Source organism: Mobula hypostoma, chromosome 4 (assembly GCF_963921235.1).
Source record: "Mobula hypostoma chromosome 4, sMobHyp1.1, whole genome shotgun sequence".
NCBI classification, from domain to species: domain Eukaryota; kingdom Metazoa; phylum Chordata; class Chondrichthyes; order Myliobatiformes; family Myliobatidae; genus Mobula; species Mobula hypostoma.
In genome coordinates, this window is record NC_086100.1 from 25,451,934 (window position 1) to 25,476,867 (window position 24,934).

Below are 24,934 nucleotides of genomic sequence, written 5' to 3' on the forward strand. Positions count from 1 at the left end.
CTGGGTGCCAACTGCCGTAAAACAAGAAGAAGGTTTCAATGAGATCCCCCCACCCCTCAATCTTCTAAGTTCCAGCGAGTACAGGTTCAGAGCCTTTAAATGCTCCTCATATGTTAACCCTTCAGTTCCCAGGATTATTCTTGTAAACCTCTCCAAAGGTAGCACATCCTTTCTTAGATATGGGGACCAAACTGCTCACTATATTTTAAATGTGGTCTGCCCAGTGCCTTACAAAACCTCAACTACATGTCTGCTTTTATATTCTGGTCCTGTCAAAATGAAAGTCTTTGGTCTCCGAAACTTTCCCAACTATTTTAAGTTTACAAAATGCACCTCATCTTTCATCTTGGCAGTATGCAACCATGAGGACTCAATTTCAATCAATAAGCTTTATTTTTGCACCTTTCATTGGATATTGCAGTCCAAGTATGTAATACTGTGAAGGGGAGAGCAGCAAAGTAGATTTTCAAATCTTGGGCTAAAAATACAATTAGATTTATTATTTGCTACTTTGTGAAGTTAATTAGAATCAGCTTTAGGGAATTCCTGGCAATGGATCCTCACAATTGGGGGAATATCAATCCAAGATGTCTTGAGTCATATTCCTTCAAGCAGCTAGTGTTTGACAGAGAACTCACAAACAAGTCACCTGCCTGCACTCTAGGAGAGTGACAAGGTCTGAAGGAAAAAAAGTAGTCCCATAACATGAAATAAATCTATTTTTTTTCTTCATTGCTTAATACTTCAAAATATCCATCTGCAGGCAATTAGATTTATGTCTAATTTCACTATGATTGCAGCATTAATGAACCATCAAAATATCCATTACCAGGTAATAGTATTGGATAATTTACTAATGTTTAATTATGAATATTTGCAGTCATGCCATTGACTCTTTGCAGACATGCCTTCGATTTATGAATCTATTTTTTGCAATGACTAGTACATCGCTGTCTACTGGGAAACACTGTACCAACACATCTAACATGCAGTGTGTCAGCTTTTATGATTTATATACATTTTGTTTAAAGATACATTTTCCATTTTGTCAGTTGGCTGTATTTTTAATCAAATTCTCTACACCTCTCTCATTTTTTGTAGCATCATCTTCTTGCTTATAGTGGCAATTCTCACATCCTGATAGAACTACAGACTTGCCTTTCTTTCCAACCCATCTCTTATTTACCTTATAATGAGCCACAACTTTGAGAGCAAACGTTGCTAAATACAAGGAGTTCATGACAAAACTGAGTTGATTTCGAGACTCTTCCAGAAAATCTTCAAGTCCATCATACCACAGTCGCTTCACATCTGACCACACCATTCCTAGAGACAAATTACACATCAGCACATTTTAGAGAAAATTGAGATATTCAAACCATTGATTCAACAATGTCTGGGTTTGTCCAGTGGAAAATAATGACGCCACATCTCAGTACAAGACTAATACTTGCAGGATGGATGTAGCAGCAATGGCAACAGCAGTTTTAGAATTATGCAAAGTACACTGTTTTCTGTTCAGCGTTCCAAGAGAATTAAATTATCTGCATCCAGAGAATGTTTACCCTCAGGGAATGTAAACATTATTTGGGAAGGAGATTAGTACCATCACAAGTATTTGTTTCCATTTAAGTAAAAAGGGTTGTAATTGAGACCAGTTTCCTGTTCTGCTAATTTTCAGAAGCATCTTGGTGACTGAGTAATGCCCAACTGCTCATTTTTAAGATAATTCTGAACAGCCATGAGGCTTAGCTCCATCTTTTCATGCAAATGATTTTTTTTCCACCAAATTTTACCTAGCCATAATGTACTTATTTCCAAGTGGCTGCCTGTTACAAACTTTTCTTCTTTCCTGGTTTCTATGTAAAAGAAAACAGTGACCAATGCATAGTCTCCCCTTTGATTCCTCGAAAGGAGTCTACCTTCTTGCATTATATAGGCCCTCCCTGGATTAAAAACACCTAACTTATGGGCATCACAATACATGAATGAGCTTTCATAATATTATCAAATTCAAAAGTCTGATACACATCCCTACAAATCGCAGAACTGATTTCCTCTTTCTTCACTTTTAGTAATTGTTCTTTCTTAATAGTCTTAAATGTGTTTGATGCATTCATTGCAATAGTATGAAGATGTTGTTACCATATCAAGTGATTTCTGACTTAGGGACAAAAATCAGCTTACTGATGTCTGTAAAAACATAACTGATTCATTATCCAAGATCAGCCTATATTCTTCTACTCAAGGACTGCCATGTAAAATCAACTGCATAATATTATGGCACAACCTATTGCACTTCCTAACTATGACCTCAACTGTGTCAACCAAATTTGAGAGTCCAGAATCACAAACTGACCAGTTAAAGATTTTTTAAACTAACAATCCAATAATTTATCTCACTATTACTGAAACATCTTTTTCCAGTTTACAGAGAACGCTGGAGGAACTCAGCAGGACAGGGAGCATCTAGGAAAAGAGTACAGTTGACGAAGGGTTTCTGTCCAAAACGTTGGCTGTCCTGTTTGCCATAGATGCTGCCTGGCCTGCTGAGCTCCTCCAGCATTTTGTGTGTTTGTTGCTCGGATTTCCAGCATCTGCAGATTTTCTTGTTTGCCATTTTCCAGTTTATTTAATTCACAAGATGTCATCTTTTAATTTGAACACAGCTTTCTAATCAATTATCCAAACCTTTATCTGGTAGTCTGGTAACTTATGTTATCTTAAACTGTACACAAATCCTTTTCACCCTCAGGAACATAGAGTTTATAACTACATCACTCCTCTGTGTATCAGCTTTTAGATAATTTGAGGTGTTAAATATCTTAAATTGTCAGAGCCTGATGAGATTTATCCTCAGCTGCTATAAAAAGGAATGGAAGAAGTCTGCTGGGACTATGGAAAACACTATTTAAACTACCCCGGCCACAGATAAGGGGCCTAATAACTGGAGGATCTTTGTGGTAATTTTATTCAAGAAGGACACAAGGTAACACAGACTGGTAAGGTAGTAGGAAGGTTTTCTTTCTTTCTTTCTTTCTAAATCTTTTTATTAATTTTCAAAATTATAAACTCAATAACAAATTTGGTACAAAGAGATTGGAATAATGTTAATCGGCATATATAAAATGAATTTTAAGTAACATAGATATAAAAGACTTCCAAACTCATAATGAAATTAGTCATTAAAAAAAGAAATAAAAAGAAAAAAAATATATATAGACAAAAAAACCCCAAAAGAAAAAGAGAAAAAAAAAACCCCAAAAAAAGCAAAACAGGGCTAGACCAATAGCTTGTATCAGACACGTTCAGTAATGCCGTTAACTCCGCTCCTCTAATCATATAATTTAAGTTTAGAAAAAAGATTTCGAAAGGTCATGTAGCCCCCCCCTTGGCCACCCTCAGGGTCGCTCGGCTCGCTGTCATCTAGGGAAACCGTCCTCGGCCCCGCCAAACCGGGTAATAGTTTGTGTGGATGCTGTGTGAGGTACCCCACCCTGCCCAAATAACAGGTAATACATCAGATACAATGAAATGATTTACAGTTTATAGATATTACTGGAACTATATAATTAAGAGAGAATAAATATAAAAGGCGCCACACTTATCAAAGTTCAATCTCTTCGTGCACAAAACAGTTGGAGCTCAAGGACCTTCTTCTCCACCCTGCGACCCCTCGGACCACCTCGGCCGGCCGCCTGGGACCACCAACGGTGGTCAACCAGACGCTCCACACGAGTCTGTCTCCATCTCCTCGCCAAACGCCCTCCTCGGGGTCCAACCCCATTAGCGGACATCACAACACCTCGTCCATCCTCTGTCTCGCTTTCCCGCCTTCTGCCCCAAAACCCCACGCATACAGTATCTTCAAATACACCAAAACCATCACAACTATCCCAATTGGTTAATAGCACCCTCTTATCACACTCTAAACCGAAACAAGCTGCTAGCGCAAACTTTCTCAACGTTTAACACAACAAAGCCGCATTCCCCAGATTAACATAACAAAGACGGCATTTTAATTAGCCTCCTCAGTAACATAAAAGTCGAAACCCCCTTGCAGTCAGATTACGTCATATAAAAATGTTGCATAAAAGGTTTCCAAGTTTCTTCAAATTTAACCGAAGGGTCAAAAATATCACTTCTAATTTTTTTCAAAATTTAAACTTAATATAGTTTGAGAAAACCATTGGAATGTAGTTGGAGGATTAGTTTCCTTCCAGTTCAACAGAATAGATCTTCTCGCCATTAAAGTAACAAATGCTATCATCCGACAGGCTGAAGAAGACAAAGATCTATGTTCTACCATTGGCAATCCAAAAATTGCTGTAATAGGATGGGGTTTTAAGTCAAAGCATAGAACTGTTGAAATAATATCAAAAATATCTTTCCAATATTTTTCCAAAAGAGGACAAGACCAAAACATATGAGTTAAAGAAGCCACTTCAGAGTGACATCCATCACAAATAGGATTTATATGGGAATAAAAACGAGCTAGTTTATCTTTGGACATATGGGCTCTGTGTACTACTTTAAATTGTATTAGTGTATGTTTAGCACATATAGAAGTACTAACTAATTGAAAAATTTTTTCCCATTTCTCTATAGGTAAACAAAGTTGAAGTTCCCTTTCCCATTCATTTTAAATTTTATCAGATATACCTGCTGTAATTTCACAATTATATCATAAATAATTGCTATTAATCCCTTCTGCAAAGGATTTAAGCTTTAAATTTTATCAATAATGCCAGTAGGATTTGAAGTCGGAAAGGTAGGCAACGTAGTATTTAAAAAATTTCTTATTTGTAAGTATCTAAAAAAATGGGATCTGGGCAAATCAAATTTCTCAGATAACTGCTCAAAAGACATAAAACAGTTATCCAAAAATAAATCACGAAAACATATTATACCTTTCCTTTTCCATATCAAAAAGGTCCATTACGGAGGGTTGAAAAAAGAAATCAAATATAATAGGACTTGATAACGTAAATACGTTCAAGCCAAAAAATTTACGAAACTGAAACCATATTCGCAATGTATGTTTAACTATAGGGTTAAACATTTGTTTATTCAATTTAGATAGTACAAAAGGCAGTGACGTTCCTAAAATGGAAGCTAAAGAAAACCCCTGTACAGAGTGGCCTTCAAGGTTTACCCAATATGGGCTTGGAGTTATATTCCAATCTTGTGTCCAAAATATTAAATATCAAATCTTAATTGCCCAATAATAAAATCTTGGGTTAGGCAATGCTAAACCACCCTCTTTCTTAGATTTTCGTAAGTATTTTTTACTTAATCTGGGATGAAAGTTTTCTTTTTACGTGCTCCCGCACAGTGACAAGCCCTACCAGCCCACAAGCCTGCGCTACCAATTACATCCATGTGATCAATTAACTTACCAACTCCTTTGCCTTTGGAACGTGGGAGGAAACCATCACATCTGACAGACACTGGTGGAATTCAACCCGGGTCACTAGCGCTGTCATAGCGTCACACTAACTCTACGCTACCACACCACCCTGGATGGTCTACATCAACGTGTTGCACTGAATGCCCTGTTTCTGCAACTATGACTTGACAAACACTTTGTGACTGCTAAACACTGTAAATACAGGTGTGACAATTTGGAAAGAAAAGAGCCAATGAATTCATTTCCATGCACTGCAAACAATAAGGCAACTTCCTTACACTGAGAAAATTACTTATTTATACTTTATATTCAGTATTAGGATTCAGAGGACTTGAAATTCAAGACCCATTTCTTAAAAAACATTGCCTTAAGATGACACCTGCATAATTTTGAACAATTTAACCGATTTTGAAATGTCCAATAACACGACCATAGAGAGGCTAAAGTATCACATTCAGGAAACAATATAGTGTTCCTTGCATTTCGCTGAAGAATAAAAGGAAATTATAATTGATGCATAGAGGCTGAAGTGATGCACAATGTTATTGAATTACATGCTCCACAGCAGAACTGTGGTCTAAACTACACTTGATGCTAACTGGAATGCATTTACTGGGCAGAGTGCAATCGATTTTTCTATGTATCCTTTAAATATACCAACAGGAAATCATTAATGTTTAATTTGCCTTCAGGGCACTTAAAGTGCATTTTGGACGTACTGAAGTGATTAACCCAAAAGCACTTGCTTAACCAACAGAATCTAGTGCATACAGCATATAATGATTTAAAGTAATCAAATAATTTGCAGCTTCTGGGAAAGCAAAAACAACAAAGTCTAACTCACTGACAAAAATCTTAAGCTTCAACCTAAGGGTATGAGATGCTGTCGACAGAGCTGTCCAATGCAGTTTATTCACCAATAATGTGCTAGCAATGATCAGCTAGACTACTAAAATGAGCCAGAGTAGTTGCCCTTGATGTCATCAGTTTTTGACCCAGTGTGGCATCAAAAGGTACAGAGTAGAAAGTAAAGCTCTATGCTAACTAGTGTTATCTTCACAAAGATAGCTAATAGGCTCAGCCGCCAAATGATGCTGTGGATGTTATTTGAGCAATGCTGCAAATGATTTTCTTAAGAATATTACAGTCAAGACTCTAAGGCAGGGTCCTAGATCAAACCATCTTTTATTGTTTTATCAATAGCATTTCTTTCCATATGATTTACACTGTAACACACATCAAAGTTGCTGGTGAACGCAGCAGGCCAGGCAGCATCTCTAGGAAGAGGTACAGTCGACGTTTCAGGCCAAGGGTCTCGGCCTGAAGCATCGACTGTACCTCTTCCTAGAGATGCTGCCTGGCCTGCTGCGTTCACCAGCAACTTTGATGTGTGTTGCTTGAATTTCCAGCATCTGCAGAATTCCTGTTGTTTGTGATTTACACTGTAAATGGGTGGCTCCTGGAAAATGTAGACCACAGGTTTCAATGGGTACAGATGCAAAATTCACTCCAGAAAAGAGCGAAGCTCTTTGAAAAGTTGAACTTGAAAGCAGAGTACAGAACAGGATTCTTAGCAGTATAGAGGAAAAGAGGGATCTTAGGGTTCATGTCCACAGATCCCTCATAATTGCCATGCAAGTTGATAGGGTGGCTAGGAAGGTGAAAAGTGTGTTGCCATTCATCGGCTGGGCAACTGAGCATATGAACCACAAGGTAATTATGCAGGTCTACGAAACTCTGAATAATGGAATATAGTACCCCAACATAAATCGGGATACCGTCTTGACGAGCACCTCCACTCCATCTGCAAGAAAGCAGAATTTCCCAGTGGCCAACCACATTAATTCCAGTCCCCATTCCTGTTCCAACATGTTGGTCCATGGTCTACTCTACAGCCATGATGAGGTTATTCTCAACCTGTCTCCTCCTCCCCTCGGTTCCACTCCTCCTTCTCTTTCTCCTATGGTCCACCCTCCTCTCTGATCAGATTCTTTCTTCTCCAGCCCTTTGACTTTTCTACTTATCACCTCCCGGCTTTTGTGCTGTAGTCTTAGGTAACTTTTGAACCCATAAACATTTGACTCAAAGACTACTGCACTGCTCACTAACACTGATACATAACAGAAACTTAGTGATATGGCATGAAGGGCAGTAAAAGGAAAAAAGCTGCTCTTACTCCAGCGTGTCTATTACAAACAAAATGCAGCCTTCAACATACTGAGTCTCATTACTAAAGGTACAACACATCATTGAGCAAAGCAGTCATTGGTTTCCTTTTAAACCACTCTTCTAGAAAAAAATACTGAATAAATACCAGGGTAGCCCTTCAGAAAAAAAAGCATCATTCAAACACTGCCAAATGCTGAAGGTCCCCTATTGTAGCTTACAAATTCTGCCAGCTCTCTGTCATCAGCTTTTGCCTTCTCCTCCTCCCCATGTCATACCTTGTCACTATTCCCTTTTGACATGTAAACACCTGCTTTTCCACAACAAAGCTGAGCATGATGTAGAAATTACGAAACTTCCACCAGAACTTTTTCTCCAGCGCACATCAGAGTTTCCTTGTCTGGGACAGAAGATTATATGTCTGCTTGATGATGCTCCTGAAACATGTTTCTTCAAAGGCTAGTTACTGGGAGGTGTGAGGTGTCAGAGCATTGCCACCAGGCATAGTTCAAGGAGGTAATCTTTCTCTCTCAGCAGTCAAACATTTGACCTCACATCATACTAGATTGCTGTCATTTTTCTCTAAAAATGTGTACACAGGAACGTTAATATGAGAAGGGCCATTCATCCCCTGATGAAGGGTTTTGAACCGAACCACTTTCTGTAGAAACGGCCTGGCCCACTGAGCTTCCCCAGGTGTGTGTGTGTGTGTGTGTGTGTGTGTGTGTGTGTGTGAGTGATATGTATTCTTTCATATAACTAAATTATAACTGATCCACATTGCAACTTAATAGATCTGCCTCTGTTCAATTTTTATTTACCTTCTAACCAGACAAAACTCTGTCAATCATACATTGTATGTAAGTGTAACGGATACTCATGAGATTCAATTTGGAACTCCAGCTTGTGGTGAGAATGTGGCACTCACAGCCATTGGGGATCAGTGATAACAATAAAAATATACGTGCAATTAAGATGCTGAAGAAGCACACAAGGGAGAATGGAATAAGGGGCTTCAATGACAGAGTTAAATGAAGGAAGAAGGAGAAAGCTAATTGATACATAAACACTGACATAGACTGCTTCAGCCAAGTAGCCCACTCTTGTGTAATCCTTTGTGAAGAAGATTTTGCTGATTTCATTTAGGACCAGCAGAACTAGAGACAATCTCAACCCTAAGAAACTGGCTTAAAAAGCGACGGGCAGACCACTTGATTATGATGCAAACACAGCCAAGTCTTATTCCTTAATATATGTGAACATATCATTTGCAGCAGGAATTACTTTCCATGTTCTTATATGTGAGATGCACCAAGAGTAACAACAATGATTGTTGTTGTTGGCCAAGCTGACAGCTGCAAGGTATCCAGCACAGCCTCTCCAGTACTTTACACTTTTGCTCCAGATTGTGCATTTGTTCACCTGATCTTTGGAACAGGTGAAGCTACTGTACATCAACCCTTTTCACTGAATTTCATATTGTCATGGAATCATATAGGCCCTTCAGCCAAACTGGTCCATACTGACCAAGACGCCCCATCCAAACTAGTGTTTGGCCCATAGCCTTCTAATCCTTTCCAACCCATATATCTATTCAACTGTCTTTGGAAAGGTTGCTACTGTTCCTACCTCAACCACCTCCTCCCGCAACTGAATCCACAAAGACACCACTCTTGCTGTTAAAAAGCTGCCCTTTTTAAACAGCAAGGCAAGGCCGTGGACTCATTTTGGGGGACTTTGAGGTTCATGTTGCATGTGTTCCTGGATTCTGGTTACTCTTTTGTTTTGCTTTTTGAGCAGTCTGATCGGGGCGATCAACGCAGACTGGGGTGCTTTGGCGAGGAATGGCCCCATGGCCTGCAGGGGGCGGGTGGCGTGGGGCTGAACTAAACTGAACTGAACACTACTGGACTCCTGGTTTGATGTCTGATATTCTACGTGCTGTTCGCTCGCTGTTTGTGCAATTTGTTCTTTTCTTTTTGCGCACTGGGTTTTTGATGCTTTCTCGAACGGGTTCCATGGTGTTTCTTTGTTTCATGGCTGCCTGTGGGAGAATGAATCTCAGAGTTGTATACATTCTTTGATAATAAATGTACTTCGAACATCACACTACTAATTCCTAGTAAATCTTTCCCTTCTCTCCCCTTAAACCTATGCCCTCTAGTTCTTGATACCCCAAATTTGGAGGTGGAAGGGAAGGAGCACACTCACCTTATGTCTCTCATGGTTTAATACAGATCACTGCTCAGTTTCTGATGCTCAAGAGAATAAAGTCCTAGCCTATCCAAACTCCCCTATAACTTATCCCTTTGCCTTCTGGCAGCATCTTCATAAACTCTTCCTTTATAAATCTATGTTTAATAACATGCAACCAAAACTGAACACAATATTCAGCTTGTGGTCCTACTTGTGTCCTGTGCAACAGCACCAAGACCTCCTATCATTTTATATACAGTGCCCTGACTTATAAAGGCCAACGTGTCATAAGCCTCCTTAAAGCTTTGAAATACAGTGTGACTCCACTTTCAGGGAACCACAAACTTGTACTCCAAGCTCTCTTTGTTTACAACATTCCTGCTGTTCACCATGAAAGTTCAATCTTACAGCTCAGCAATTCTAAAAGGATAAACTTATATGATATACAGCTCTTTGGAGAATTGTACAACAGTACTGCAAAGGAACAGGTTCTTTGGGCTACCATATCTGTGTCAATCAAAAAGGAACATTCCAACAGAAAAACAACCAAGCATAAGTTGTCAGAACTACTGCCAAGAATTGTTAAGAAACTACCCTATGGTTCAGAAACTGGATTCAATGAATGTCACAATAAAAATTTACTAACTTGTTACTTTATGTGAACCAGTACACCACTGGTTCATTTCACAACATTTTAACACTGGTTAGAAGTATTTCAGTATTGATTTTTAAACAGCATTTTTCTATGATTATGTTTACTTTGGCAATTCTTCTCAATATCATGTTCCTTTCTTCCACAAAGTCTTCAAGCCAGCAAAAAAAACAACAGGATTTGAGTTTTGGACTCTCTATCTGTTCAAGGAAATAATCATAGCCTGACAGCACTTTTATAAATTAACAGATTTTGGCTAACAGAATTGCCAAGTTTTGAATGTCTGTGAACAAACAGTGATCTTCACCTGCTGTATTCTGTATTTCCAAAACTACCAATGGCCAGGAAAAAGTAGAAATGGTTCAAGTTCTTGGCTCATGCTCTCCAATGTCAACTTCAGCACTTGCGTGCAAACAGATGCAGAGTAACTCTGTGGACTCACGATGACGGAAAGTTGTATGCTTCGAGTTCTACAGCAGTCCAACAAAAAAAAGATCAAACACCTTCTCTGTGTTTAATCCTGAGCACCACTGAAGTTGTGAAATATTTTCTACTGACAGCTGTTGAAATCCTTTCAAAAAAGTGAATTGTTGGCAGTATACAAGCGTTTCATATGTCGGTTGAATAATTCTATACCAGGGTTAGTAATAAACAGTTGCTAAATCATATAAATACAATAGCGAAGAAAGCACAACAGTGCCTCTACTTCCTCAGGAGTCTGTTGAGATTCAGCAAGTCATCAAATCCTTGGCAAACTTCTGTAGATGTATGGTGGAAAGTGTGTTGACGGACGGCATTATAGCTTGGTATGGGAACACCAATGCCTTTGAATAGAACAGTTAGTGGATTCGGCCCATTACATTCAAGTATAAAACCCTCCCAAACATTGAGCTCATTGACATGAAATATTGTCATAGAAAGACAGCATCCAAAGATCCTCACCACCCAGGCCATGCTCTTTTCTCACTGTTACCATCAGGTAAAAGTTACAAGTGCCTCAGGACTCACACCCCAAGATTCGAGAACAATCACTACCCCTCAGCCATCAGGGTCTTGAACAAAAGGGGATAACTAAACTCATTTAAGGACTTTTATCTTGTTATTTTGTCCTCGCTATTTCTTCCTATTTATATTTAATCTGCATTTGCAGGTTGTTTACAGTTTATAGATCCTGTTCTATAGATTTGCTAAGTATGCCCACAGAAGAAAGAAGAATCTCAGGGTTATATGTGGTGACATGTATGTACTCTGATAATAAATTTTACTTCGAACTTTAAAGTGTAAAGTTTCAGACAGGTATTGCAATTACATTTCTGACTGTGCTATTCGGCTAACATAAATGAACGTTACATACTGATATCACAGAATCTGACTGGTTGCATTAAAGTAACACACAATGCTGGAGGAACTCAGCGGGCCAGGCAGCATCTATGCAAAAAAGTACAGTCGACATTTCATCAAAACACAGAAAACCTACAACACAATACAGGCCCTTCAGCCCACAATGCCGATCATGTACTTACTTTAGAAATTACCCACGGTTACCCATAGCCCTCTATTTTTCTAAGCTCCATGTACCTATCCCAGAGTTCCTTAAAAGACCCTGTTGTATCCATCTCCACCACGATTGCCGGCAGCCCATTCCATGCATTCACCACTCTCTGCGTAAAAAACTTACCCCGACATCTCCTCTGTACCTACTTCCAAGCACCTTAAAACTGTGCCCTCTCATACTAGCCATTTCAGCCCTGGGAAAAAGCCTCTGACTATCCACACAATCAGTGCCTCTCATCATCTTGTACACCTCTGTCAGGTCACCTCTCATCGTCCGTTGCTCCAAGGAGAAAAGGCCGAGTTCACTCAACCTATTCTCATAAGGCATGCTCCCCAATCCAAGCAACATTCTTGTAAATCTCCTCTGCACCCTTTCTATAGTTTCCAAATCCTTCCTGTACTGAGGTGACCAGAACTGAGCACAGTACTCCAAGTGGGGTCTGACCAGGGTCCTATATCATTGTAACATTACCTCTCGGCTCTTGAACTCAATCCCACGGTTGATGAAGGCAAATTTACTAACCCATCCCTCCACTTCCTCATCCATGTCATTTATAAAAATCACGAAGGATAGGGGTTTCAGAACAGATCTCTGAGGCACACCACCGGTCACCAACCTCCATGCAGGATATGACCTGTCTACAACCACTCTTTGCCTTCTGTGGGCAAGCCAATTCTGGATCCACAAAGTAAGGTTCCCTTGGATCCTATGCCTCCTTACTTTTTTAATACCTTATCAAATGCCCTGCTGAAATATCGACTATTTACTCTTTTCCATTGATACTGCCTAGCTTGCTGAGTTCCTCCAGCATTTTGTGTGTTGCTCAGATTTCCAGCATCTGCAGATTTTCTCTTGTTTGTTGCTGCATTATTATTTTAACATTGTTTTAAAATAAATTTTAAAAATACACACACACTATATAACTACTATACAGAGATCAACAGCACAGCACATTCTAACTAGTCCCATTCTGCTCAAAGATTTAATCGCTGTGACTCTTGTGGAATAATGTCTTTACTGACCAGGGAGGTCATTCTGCTTAGCAGTTAAACAATTGCAGGTTCTGGGGCCTCCTCTGGGGTGTTATAGGAGTTGACTTCGGGACTGTAGGAAGTGGTTCTAACAGCTCTGGAGTTGACTTGGGACATGTTCACATCCCGAACAGTGCATAGCAAGCTTCACTGAATGATGTGGATCATAACATGTGAGTACAGGGTCTGACGTTACCACTTCCTTTACCTTTTTGCAAGCCGCCCCACACTGCCTTGCCAATTGCCATTTCCTCCCGATCTGTTGTAACGAGTTCAAGAGATGCAGTACGGTAGCCAGGTTTAGGAGGAACCTGTTATAAGTAACTGACAAATCCTAAAAAGGACCACAATTGTGACACATCCTTTGGCATTGGGGCATCCACCGCTGCTTGACTTTTCTCAGCACATTTGTGCAATCCTTGTGTGTCGATGGTATGACCACACTAAGTGATGCTTGGTTTAAAAAATTCACACTTGTTGCGCGTGCTCTGAGCCCATAAGCTTCTAATCTTTTTAAGACTGTCTTGAGATTTTGGAGGTGTTCCTTATCATCCTATCTAATAACAATGATGCCATCCATGTAACATTGAGTGCCTGGGCAGCCTTGCAGCCTGTGGTCCATAGCTTTCTACCAGAGTGCAGGTACAGTTGCTACTCCAAAAATAAGCCAATTATAATGATAAGACCCTTTGTGAGTATTTATGGTGAGAAAAACTTCGGACTCTTCTACCTCCATCTGTAGGTAGGTTTGGGTGTGGCATTTTCATTTAACACTATTTTACCCCTGATATGTTGCGTTTTCCAATGCCATCCCTGAAACACTGCCATGGCATAATTCACGAGAAAATCTGCAGATGCTGGAAATTCAAGCACACACACAAAATGCTGGTGGAATGCAGCAAGCCAGGCAGCATCTATAGGAAAAAGCACAATCCATGTTTTGGTCAGAGACGAAGGGTCTCAGCCCAAAACATCGATTGTACTTCTTCCTATAGATGCTGCCTGGCCTGCTGCATTCCACCAGCACTTTGTTTGTATTGCATGGCATCATTCAGTATCTTTCTTAATTCGCTTTTAGTTGACTCCATTGTAGGGGATGTGGCATGCAAATGGTAGATGGATCTCCAATCAAGTTGCAGTTAGCTCAGGCCAACCACACCCCCACAATACTGGCTCTCTTGTTTTTACTACACACAAGTCCAATGTGGCTTGTTGGTTGTTATATTTCACTGTTACGAATGTCATTCCCACAGGAGTTATTGTTACTTCAGTATAAGTTCTTAGTTGGATATCTACAGGCTTCAATTGAGTATCTTTGAAATGCCGTTCAAACTCATTTTGTGGAATAACTGAAACAGTCCAGCTATTATCCAATTCCATTTTAATTAATCTGCTGTTCACTTCTGGAGTAAGCATAATTGCTTGTCTATTATTAGTTTTCACACTGTAAATCTCAAAGCTACCCCATCCTGTATCACTCTCATTATTATCAGATTTTTCATCAACAGCATGCAGGTTAGTGTCCTTTTTGAAACTTCAAACTTGGCTTTTTAGCTTCTTCCCTTCTGGGTAGTCCATTTATTTTTGTCTATCTGAGCTGATCTTTGTTTATGTCCTACTTTATTGCATTTTCAGCAAGTTTCACTTTTAAATCTGCATTGGTCTGGTGTATGTGAAACCCTGAGCCCAATGGTAACATAACTTGTTCAGCCAGGCTGGCTTCTGTTCAGACATCGCAAGTTTGCTCACAGTCGCTTTCATTCCTGACTGCAACTTAATTGCATCTCTATCTGCTGTCTCCATTGATACAGCAATTTCAACTGCTCTTTTAAATGCAAGACATGCTTCAGTTAGGAACCATTTTTGGATGCTTTCTTGTCAAATTCCACAAACTAAATAATCTTTCATTGTATCTTTAAGCCCATGCTGAATTGACAATACTCTGACAATCTCTTCAATTCAGCTAGGTGTGCCAAAATGGACTCTCCTTCCTTTTGAATCCACATATGAACCCTAAAGTGTTCTGTAAACAATGGTTTTGATTTTAAGTATGGTTTTGATTCCTGCATTACTTTCACGATAACAGCAAAGCTCATTTCAGCTGGTTTGGTTGGAGCAGTTAAACTTCTAAACAAACTGCGTGTCTTTAAATCCAATGAACTCATCAAAATTGGCACTCACTTCTCATCATCTAGTCCATTTGTTTTAAAATGCTGTTCAATTCGCTCCATATCCAATATACAGTTATCTGTTGTGTAATCAAATGCATCAATCTTTCTGATGTAGCCAGCCATTTCTCCTCTTTCTTTTTATGATTATCATCACCTGGTACTCATTGTTTATGAACCTGTGAACTTGTCTGTTTTCTGCCTTTTTTTCAAAACTCAACAGTGTCTGACCATTCCTGTAAAAGCACGTACTGCGCCGCTTTATTTGTTGGACCATTTCATAGTGCCTATTGTGCTTCACAGGTAGGCAGTCGTCTTGGGTTTGCTTAGAACTTCCTCGTCACCACTGCTATGTTTTGTAACTCCAAAACATTAAGCTAATTGCAATAAAAATTGGGAGCAGAGTGTAACGTAACTAACTTCATTTTTTATTTTAAGCGAGACATGCGCATATCACGTGGTGGCATGATAATGTATGGAATTCATATATTTTTACATAATGACTTACAGTACTTAAACGAGCAAGAATGCTTAATCAAACAATATATTTACATTATTACTCAAATGTTACTGAAATATTAACTATACAACTGCATTAACCCTATTTATACCCCTCATTCTCCTACACTGCAGGGAATAAACTCTTATCCCATTCAACCTTTTCCTATAAATCAGGTATCTTTTCCATTAGTCCTATTCCCCGTTTCCTTACCTCTAACCTATTCTCTACCAGACATCCACCAACTCCTCCCAGATCCTTCTATCACCCATCTACATTAAGGGCATGTGACAGTACCCTTCCAACACAACTTTGAGTCATGGGATGATGCTGCAGTATCTAGTGAATTCCACATGGTCACAGGTCATTAATGAACTAGGCAGGCAATGCATCAATTTCATTGCCACCATTACTAATAATATCTCTTCCTTTAACAATACGTAAACAGCCAGCTTCATTTAATTACTTGAACTGAAATTTCCTAGCTTGCCATGAAGGGGTCTCTAGAGCAATGGCGCAGAACATAGATGATTACGGGTTGACATTCCAGCTTAGGACCTTATCACACAATCCATACTGCTCTATCTGCAGGCTGCCAAGGGAACACATCTCAAATGGGGACTACAGCAGAGTGTCAAATTTCTGGCTCTATTTCCATTGTGAAGGGTGAAAAATCCAACAAGGATACAGTGTTTTAAGGATGACTCTATTTATGTGTGTGTAGATAGGATCTTTTGCGTGCTCCTTGAAAAGATGTCATTTTTGAATCCCTACAAACATTCCTCAAAAAACGTAGAACACTACAACACAGTAAGGCCATTTGGCCCATGATACTGTGCTGACATTTCAACCTTCTCCAAAATCAGTCTAATTCTACATACCTTCCATTTTTCTATCATCCGTGTACCTACCTAAGAGTCTCTTAAACATCCCTAATGTCTCTGCCTCTATCACAACCCCTGGCAACACGTTCCATACAGCCACCGCTCTCTGTATAACGATCTTACCTCTGACATCCCCCCATATAGGTTTCAATAGGTACATTTAATGTCAGAGAAATGTATACAATATACATCCTGAAATTCTTTTTCTTTGCAAGCATCCATGAAAACAGAGGGCCCCAAAGAATGAATGGCAGCTAAACATTCAAACCCCAAAGCCCCCCAGCTCCCCCCTCCCATGTACAAGCAGCAGCAAAGCAACGACTCCCCCCTCCCAGCATAAAAGCATCAGCGGTCTCCACCCCCCACCCCGCCCCCAAGTACTCAAGTGTGCAACAAAGCATCAATATAGACACAGACTTGCAGTACCCCAAAGACTACTCATTCACCTGGTAATTTGAAATACCACAGGCTCTCACTCTCCCAAGTAAGAAAAAAAGAGATGTGCCCCCATTTCACAGTGAGAGAAGAAATATAACAAACAAATTTCCTCCAATTATTCTACACCAAATTAATCTTTTTACACTTTACTTCATCAAATCCTTCACCTTGATTCAACAGTTAGCATTTCCACCAACCTTACTTTTTATGCAGCTTCCCCTTAATATAAGGGGAATAATACACCTTTCATACATTAAGATACAGGCTCAAAATGCTTTTCATAGATTGTAAAGGTAAATCAATAGTCATAAAAATATGAAACAAAATTAAAAATCATAAGTAAAGACAAGTATTATATAGAATAATATGTTAGGAACCCATCAAATAAATGTAAATGGAATACGTAATATGCCCTGGACCCATCATATAAATGTATAACAACAACAAAGAAAGCACAACAGCACCTCTACTTCCTCAGGGGTCTGTGGTAAACCCTCCCAACTATTGAGCACATCTACATGAAACACTGCCGTAGGAAAGCAACATCCATCATCAATGATCCTCACCACCCAGGCCATGTACTTTCTACCTGATGGCAGCAGTGAGAAAACAGCAAGAGCCTCAGGACTCGCACCACCAGTTTCAAGAACTGTTACTACCCCTCAACCATCAGGCTCTCGAATAAAAGAGGATAAGTACACTGCTGCTGTTTCCACAATCGATGGTCTCACTTTAAGGACCCTTTATCTTGTAATTTTATACTCATTATTATATTTGCATTTGCACGGTATGTTGTTCATTGATCCAGTTTACAGTTATCATTCTATAGATTTGCTAAATATGCTCACAGGAAAAGAATCTCAGGGTTGTATGTGGTGACATGTATGTACTCTGAAAAGAAATCTTACTTTTCAAAATGCCATATTATATAAATGTAATCAACATCAACAGGCATTAAGTATTCCTATAAGTAGGCTAAATTTTGAAAAGCATATTTTTAGAAGTGTTTTGAAACAATACACGGTACTAGCCTCAGTCAGTAGGGGTTTCCAGGTTTTTGGTGTATGAGGACAAAAGACCATAATCACCAGTTCTTATATGCTCAGAACAATGCAAGCAAACCAATATTTGCAGATCTAAGAAATTGTCATTTCTCACTTCAATTAAAGTACTGAGCAAACATTTTCGGCACACTGGCTATATATACTATATGTGACTAAGACTAAAGGTTGTTATAGCTAGGTGTGGTAACGGGGACAAGCTCCCTCTGGCATGAGCCTCAAATAGCCTCTGACAACCAAGTCCAACTCCCGGCCTTCACGTGTGGCCTAGCTACTAAGCCCAGCGGAGCTGTTTCTACTACCAGAAGGGGCAAAGGCGTATCACTGGCACCTTAAAACCAGTTGCTTCAAGCAGATGGGGCTTATCGGCTGTGGCTGGCAACTTATCTAGAAGGAAACCTCTGATCTCAAACTTCCACTGCCTTTGCAGCTATACACACTCGTGAGGAAGGCTCCAGGAGTAAATCCCGGGGGGAAATTCCAGTGACTGAGTCCCTCAAGCAGAACTGCACTGAGTTCAATGCTGACTGGCAACTCCTGCGATGCTACTGGCACAAATTGTACTGGTCTCTGTCATTCCTTCCAAGGGATTTACAGCTGGGTTCATACCAGACAGACGATTCACCATCCCCAGGAAATTCCATTTCACAACATTTGTAACTTTAGGATTCTTGCTGGTATGGATTTCTACCATTCAAAGTAAAACTATGAAGTGTACCAAACAACAATGCACAGGACTAGATGGTGTGGCAGACCTGCTACGGAGGGTTGCCAGTCGTCCGATTTGTTTTTTGCGCATAGATGTGTTTGATGTACTTGTTTCCATTTGTGTGATATTTTTTGCACGTGGAGAGGTTGATGTTTTTCTTTGAATGGGTTCTATGGTTTTCTTTGGTGGCTGTCTGCAGAGAAGATGAATCTTGGGGTTGTATACTGCATACATACTTTGATAATAAATGTACTTTAAATCCTTTAACTGAGCTAGATTTGGGGGCTTTTTAAACTATGAAGTTGGGTCATGTTGTTCTGCTTCTCACTGTTAACAAACAATAATTCAAAAGTGCTCAATGTTTGAACCTACATCCAGCTGCCAGGTTTTCCTCAGGTATGGGAAACCGAAATGGCTGCAGGTAAAATCAATGAACTAGAATTGAGCATCCTTGAGGTAAGTTTGGTTCCTGATCCACTGTGATTGTTTTTCCACTTCAGCCTCTAGCACAATCCCAATGAATCTACTCTTGGCAGATGCGTTATAACACAGCAGTGCATGTTAACAATAGTGAGCAGTGCACCATTACACTAGTTTCCTGTATCTACACAAGCTTAATAGATTATCATAGAATTGTACAACGCAAAAAGAGCTCAGTCAGCCCTTGCATCAGAAGCTGCTTTTTGCAACCTAAACCAATCCACCTCACTCTTTTCCCCCTCTCTTTTTATTTATTCCACTTCCCCTTTATCTTTCTAACTTTTTAAAATTGCTACTGTAATCTTTATAATTCAAGATTGCAAACTATATATTCATTAGAAAATGCAAAGTATTTGAAGAACTACCAAAACTAAACTGCTGTGAGTTTAGAACCACAACCCATAGTCTTAAAATGCGGCAGTTTTGCTCCTCTACAATTATATCATACAATTTGTATACAGTGTTGGTTCCCCTGAGCATCAACACAATCTCCCTGAAAACTGCACTGAGTACATTCAATCAATTCTGGAACTGGTACTTTCTTCAAGTTAAGGAAGTTTCATCCTACTTGTGTGTTAAACTTCATTTGACTTCCCTTTAAGTAATGCAAAACAAAAGTCACACATCTGCTACTTGAAGGTATTGTAAAAAGTGTGAGTATGAAAGAGAATATTTATCAACTAATTGTTCAAAAGACACCAGTCTATCTTCTTTAAATGAATCCAAAAAAGAATTAATACCTTTATTTTTCCAAAGTAAAATAATTGGATCACTCAAAGAAGGCTTAAAAAAGTAATTTTGATAAATTAAACTACAAAGTTTAAATTTTTTAAGATTAAAAAAATTGCGGAACTGGAGCCAAGTTTGTAAAGAATGCTTCATCACAGGGTATAAATTTAAATTCACAACTTTAGCTAATTGTATAGGTAAAGCAGCTCCCAATAACGAGGTTAAATAAAACTGTTTCACAGCTTTCAATTCCAAGTCTACCCAAATTGGCCGATCATTCTTATCAACCCAATGTAACCAAAAGGACATCTGCTACTATTCATCAATCTCAAGTGAAGAACTGGGGATAAGAAACACACAGAGGAGAACGATAAATACAAATCAGTAACTTGACTTACCGATTATCCATATGATCAGGAGGTAATCAATCATCTCTAATGCAGGGCCCATTGTGTTTTTTAAGTCTTCATTGTACACTAGTGAGTACAAGTTCAGTAACAGTAGAAATGTGAAATATGATGCACTGTGAATGATGAACTTCATGAATGGAGTGTGAATGACTCTTCCTACTCGAGACTTTGGTGCCAGCAGATAACAAAGGGAAAGCACTGGCCACAAGGTGGCAACTGAAAGAACAGTCAGAATCTTCTTACAGGTGTGCTTCCGCCTGTAGCCTGCCATCTGCCCAAACCAGACTGTATTCAAGAACTGCTGGCAATTTGACTGAGCCACAAACTGCAGGAGATACAATTAAAGTGGAAGGCAGTAACTAGCTACAGAGTTACATACTCATATAATAAAAAGGGCTTGAATTTTTCTGTTTTACTTATTATTTGCAGACTATTTATGCATTTGATTAGAGTTCAGTAAAAGAGACTACTTTTGGTTATTAAACCAAAGTGTCAAGGGGTTGACCAGCTTCTGGTCTATTACACAATAAATCCAAGCTGATATAATTCACAGTTTCAAACAAATTCAAAACTTTAATTAGTTCTCATCAGCCTTCATTTTCTTTCATGTAACAGTGAATGTCCTTTTGTTGTTTGGCTAACATTTTTACTTTTCTGGCTTTTTATTTACCCATAACATCTACTGACCAGCACATTCCACAGAGAAATGCCAGAGGCTAGTGGTCCACGTGAGCATTTTGATAGTCACATGTGAGCATTTTGATAGTCACATGTGGCTTTTTCAGAATGAAGAAAATATGGATTGTACATGCATGATATTTATTTGCTGATGAAGCAATGATTGCTTGAGTATGCTTCTGGGCTTGTGTTGATTAAAAACAAAAAAAAATTCAAGCCCTCTTTAACAGACATGCAAATACTTGATATGTTATCCTGTACATAAATTGATAGTGCACCACAAACACTGATTTTTTTTATTAGTTGTACAGATTTTAGATTTATCTATTTTATGCTGTCAGAACAGGTTGAGTTATAGTCAGATCACGTACCTCTTTCTGATTGTACTTAATTGCAAGTTTAAGTCGACTTAGGTTCATCCTCTCCTCAAGCAGTCCTCTCTTATCGATCGGCTCATCACTCGATGTGTGATTTAGAATAACCTCTAGTTCACGGGAGTTCCGGGCCTGCGCAAGGAGATCTTTTGCAAAGGTCTTACATTGCTGTGCTAGTTCTTCGTAGTCATTCCTGAAAATGTTTAAAGGAAGCTTTTCACATTTTATAAGAAAACACATGCATCTTAGTAATTGTAGTTGTATCCTTGGGACTTCCCAAAGCACTTCAACCAATCATTTATTAAAACTCATCAAAGCGGCAGCATACAACGATTCCATAATGAATAAATGAGCAGTGGGGACAATTCTCAAAGTTCAAAGTAAATTTATCATCAAAGTACACCATATACAACCCTAAGATTCATCTTCTTGCAGGCATACTCAGTAAATCCAACAACCATAATAGAATCAATGAAAGATTCAACAGGGTGGACAAGCAGTGTGCAGAAGACAATAAACTGTACAAATACAAAAGAAAAGAAAAAGAATAAATAAATAAATATCAAGAACATGAGATGAAGAGTCCTTGATAGTGAATCCATAGGTTGTGGGAACAGTTCAGTGATGGAGCAAGTGAAGTTATCCCCTCTGGTTCGAGAGCCTGATTGCTGAGGGGTAGCAAGTGTTTCCAAAACCAGGTGGTGTGGATCCTGAGGCTCCTGTAACTGGCAGCAGTGAGAAGAGAGCGTGATCTGACTGGTGAGGTCCCCGATGATGCATGACAGTGGCATCATCAGCAAACTCGAATATGGCATTGGAGATGTGCTTAGCCACACAGTCATACCTTAAGTGTAGAGTGAGTAGAGCACAGGACTAAGCACACAGCCTTGTGGTGCAGTTTTGCTGATGGAGATCATGGAGGAGATGTTGTTGACGTTGATAGTGTTGGTTGAGGAAGGAACTTCTACTACAAAGTTTATTTATTTATTCATTCATTTCCTCAATCAAATTGTTGCTGGCAAATCCACCACTATTTTGAACACAGAATATTACAGCACAGTAAAGGCCCTTCAGCCCACGATGTTGTGCTGACCTTTTAACCTACTCCAGGATCAATCTAACACTTCCCTCCTACAGAGCCCTCTATTTTTATATCACCCATCTAAGAGATTCTTAAAAGTCCCTTGACCACCGCCCTTAGCAGGGTGTTCTATGCACTCAACTCTGTTTAAAAAAAAAACTATTCTCTGACATGCCCCCCCATACTTTCCTCCAATCAACCTAAAATGATCTCCCCTCATAGTAGTCACTTCCACCCCTGGGAAAAATCTCTGGCTATTCGGAAGGTAATGTCGAGCCATTTTGTTGAATTGCTGAGTCCTTCTGGTGAAGGCACTTTAGCAAGACTGATGGACAGAGTTTCAGTAATGAGTGACAAAAAGAACAGCAATTATTTTTCCAAGTCAGGGCAGGGTGAAATTTGGACTCGCTAGTGGTGAGATGTTCTCATTCAGCTGCTTCTTTTGTCCCTCTTAGTGATGGAGGGTGAGAGCTTGCAAGGTGCTGCCAGAATAGATTCAGAGACTATGTGCTGTGAATTTTGTATTCATTTAAAAATCTTGATACTGTCTTGGAATAAGAAGCCCACTAAATTCCACCACCAGCAGCACCAAGTGGAATGGTGTGCCATAAAGTTTTACACCATAGAAACGGGACCTTCAGCCCACCAAACTGATACCTGGATCTCATGAAATTAAGCCCCATTTCAGCCACAGGTTCACCAAAATAGATAATATTACAGGAATCATAAACTATCAGAAATGTCATTTACTGGACATCCTTTCCAGTAAAGACTTTTGAACAATACTGTATTTGTTAACGTGGAGCCGAAAGCAAGTTTGTAAATCTGGTGGGAGCAAAGGATGTTGGGATTGGTGAGGGTTGAGCATCATGGGAAGGGTGTGGGACAGGTGTCAGGGAAGGATGATGGCGCAGGTGCAGGTGCAGACACACCCAGCCCCGAGACACTAGTCAAGGTCATTTGATTTGAAACAATCGGATTATTGATCATTAAAGAATGTCTCTCTGGTGCTTCCTGCTCCCTCCCTTTCCCTTCCCCTTTTCCCAAGCACGATTTCCCTCTCCCTGCCCCCATCCCCATTCTCACAATAGAGACCCATATCAGAATCAGGTTTATCATCCCTCGCATACATCATCTAAGTACTGTGGTAAAGTCTTGGGCACCCTAGCTCTATATAGGTGCCTAAGCCTTCTGCACAGTATTGTACATCAGAATAAACAGCCATCAAAAACAATGCAAGGTAGAGTAGGGGCTCTTTCACTGCTATTGTGCCATTGCTTAATAGGCAAATCAGTGCCCTCTCTGTTACACTACCAGGACAAGATCAGTGATGTGAATTTTGAGTGTATGGTGAGGAAGAAAACTAAATAAAAGACTCTGTGGCTTTCTCCAGTAGAGCAGAACTGTCAAATATTTAAGTGTGAGTCTTTTGCTTCATGTATTGGTTCACCAAGCAATGCAGGCAGGTTACAGAGCAAGAGCAAATGAACCAGAGCAGTAACAAGTCCCACACAACAGCTCTCTGTTGACTGCACATTTGTTGTCCAACAGTGTAGAGCACAGAACAGCATAGTACAGGAACAGGCCATTCGGCCCACAATGTTGTGCTGAACCAGCTAAAAAGCAAATCAAAAACACCCAAACACTAATCCGTCCAACCTACACAATACATGTATCCCCCCATCTTCCTTAGGTCCATGTGCCTATCTAAACGTCTCTTAAAAGCCTCTAATGTAATTGCCTCCAGCACCAGACCAGGCATTACCATGCAGGCATCAACCACTCTCTGAATAAAACAACTTACCCCTCACATCCCCCTTGAACCTACCCCCTCACCTTCAGTGAATGCCCTCTGATGTTGGACATTTCAACCCTGAGAAACAGAAACTCCCTGTCTACTCCATCTATGCCTCGCATAATCTTATAAACCTCTTTCAGATCTCCCCTCAGCTTCCACTGCTACAGAGAAAGCAACTCAAGTTCATCCAGCCTCTCATGATAGCACATGCCCTCTAAATTAGGTAGCATCCTGGTAAACCTCTTCTGCACACCCCACCTCCAAAAGCCTCAACATCCTTCCTATAGTGAGGAGACCAGATCTGTATGCAATATTCCAGATGTGGCCTAACCAGACATTTATAAAGTTGTGTCATAACCTCTTGACCTTTGAACTCGATAAAGGCAAGCATTCTACAAGCCTGCTTAACCACCTTATCGACCTGTGTAGCCACTTTCCAGGATCTATGAACTTGGATCCCAAGCAACACTGTTAAGGATCTTGCCTTTAACAGTGTGCTGTCTCCCTGCATTTGCCCTACCAAGGTGTAACACATCACATTTATCTGCGTTAATCTCCCTCTGCCATTTCTCTGCCCACGTCTGCAAATGAACCACTTCGTACTGTATTCTCTTC

General features: G+C 39.8%; 1 protein-coding gene across 2 annotated transcripts in view; it reads right to left on the minus strand.

Moving 5' to 3' along the window:
* The window catches only part of trpc1 (transient receptor potential cation channel, subfamily C, member 1), an 80,895-nt gene that overhangs the window by 20,427 nt on the left and 35,534 nt on the right, over positions 1–24,934 (minus strand). For both annotated transcript variants that reach the window (XM_063045412.1, XM_063045413.1), the window contains 3 exons: positions 21,438–21,633; positions 20,377–20,713; positions 1,187–1,326 (listed from right to left, as the gene is read on the minus strand). In XM_063045412.1, the coding sequence (XP_062901482.1) occupies positions 1,187–1,326; positions 20,377–20,713; positions 21,438–21,633 (673 nt within the window). The remainder of the gene's footprint in view (positions 1–1,186; positions 1,327–20,376; positions 20,714–21,437; positions 21,634–24,934) is intronic.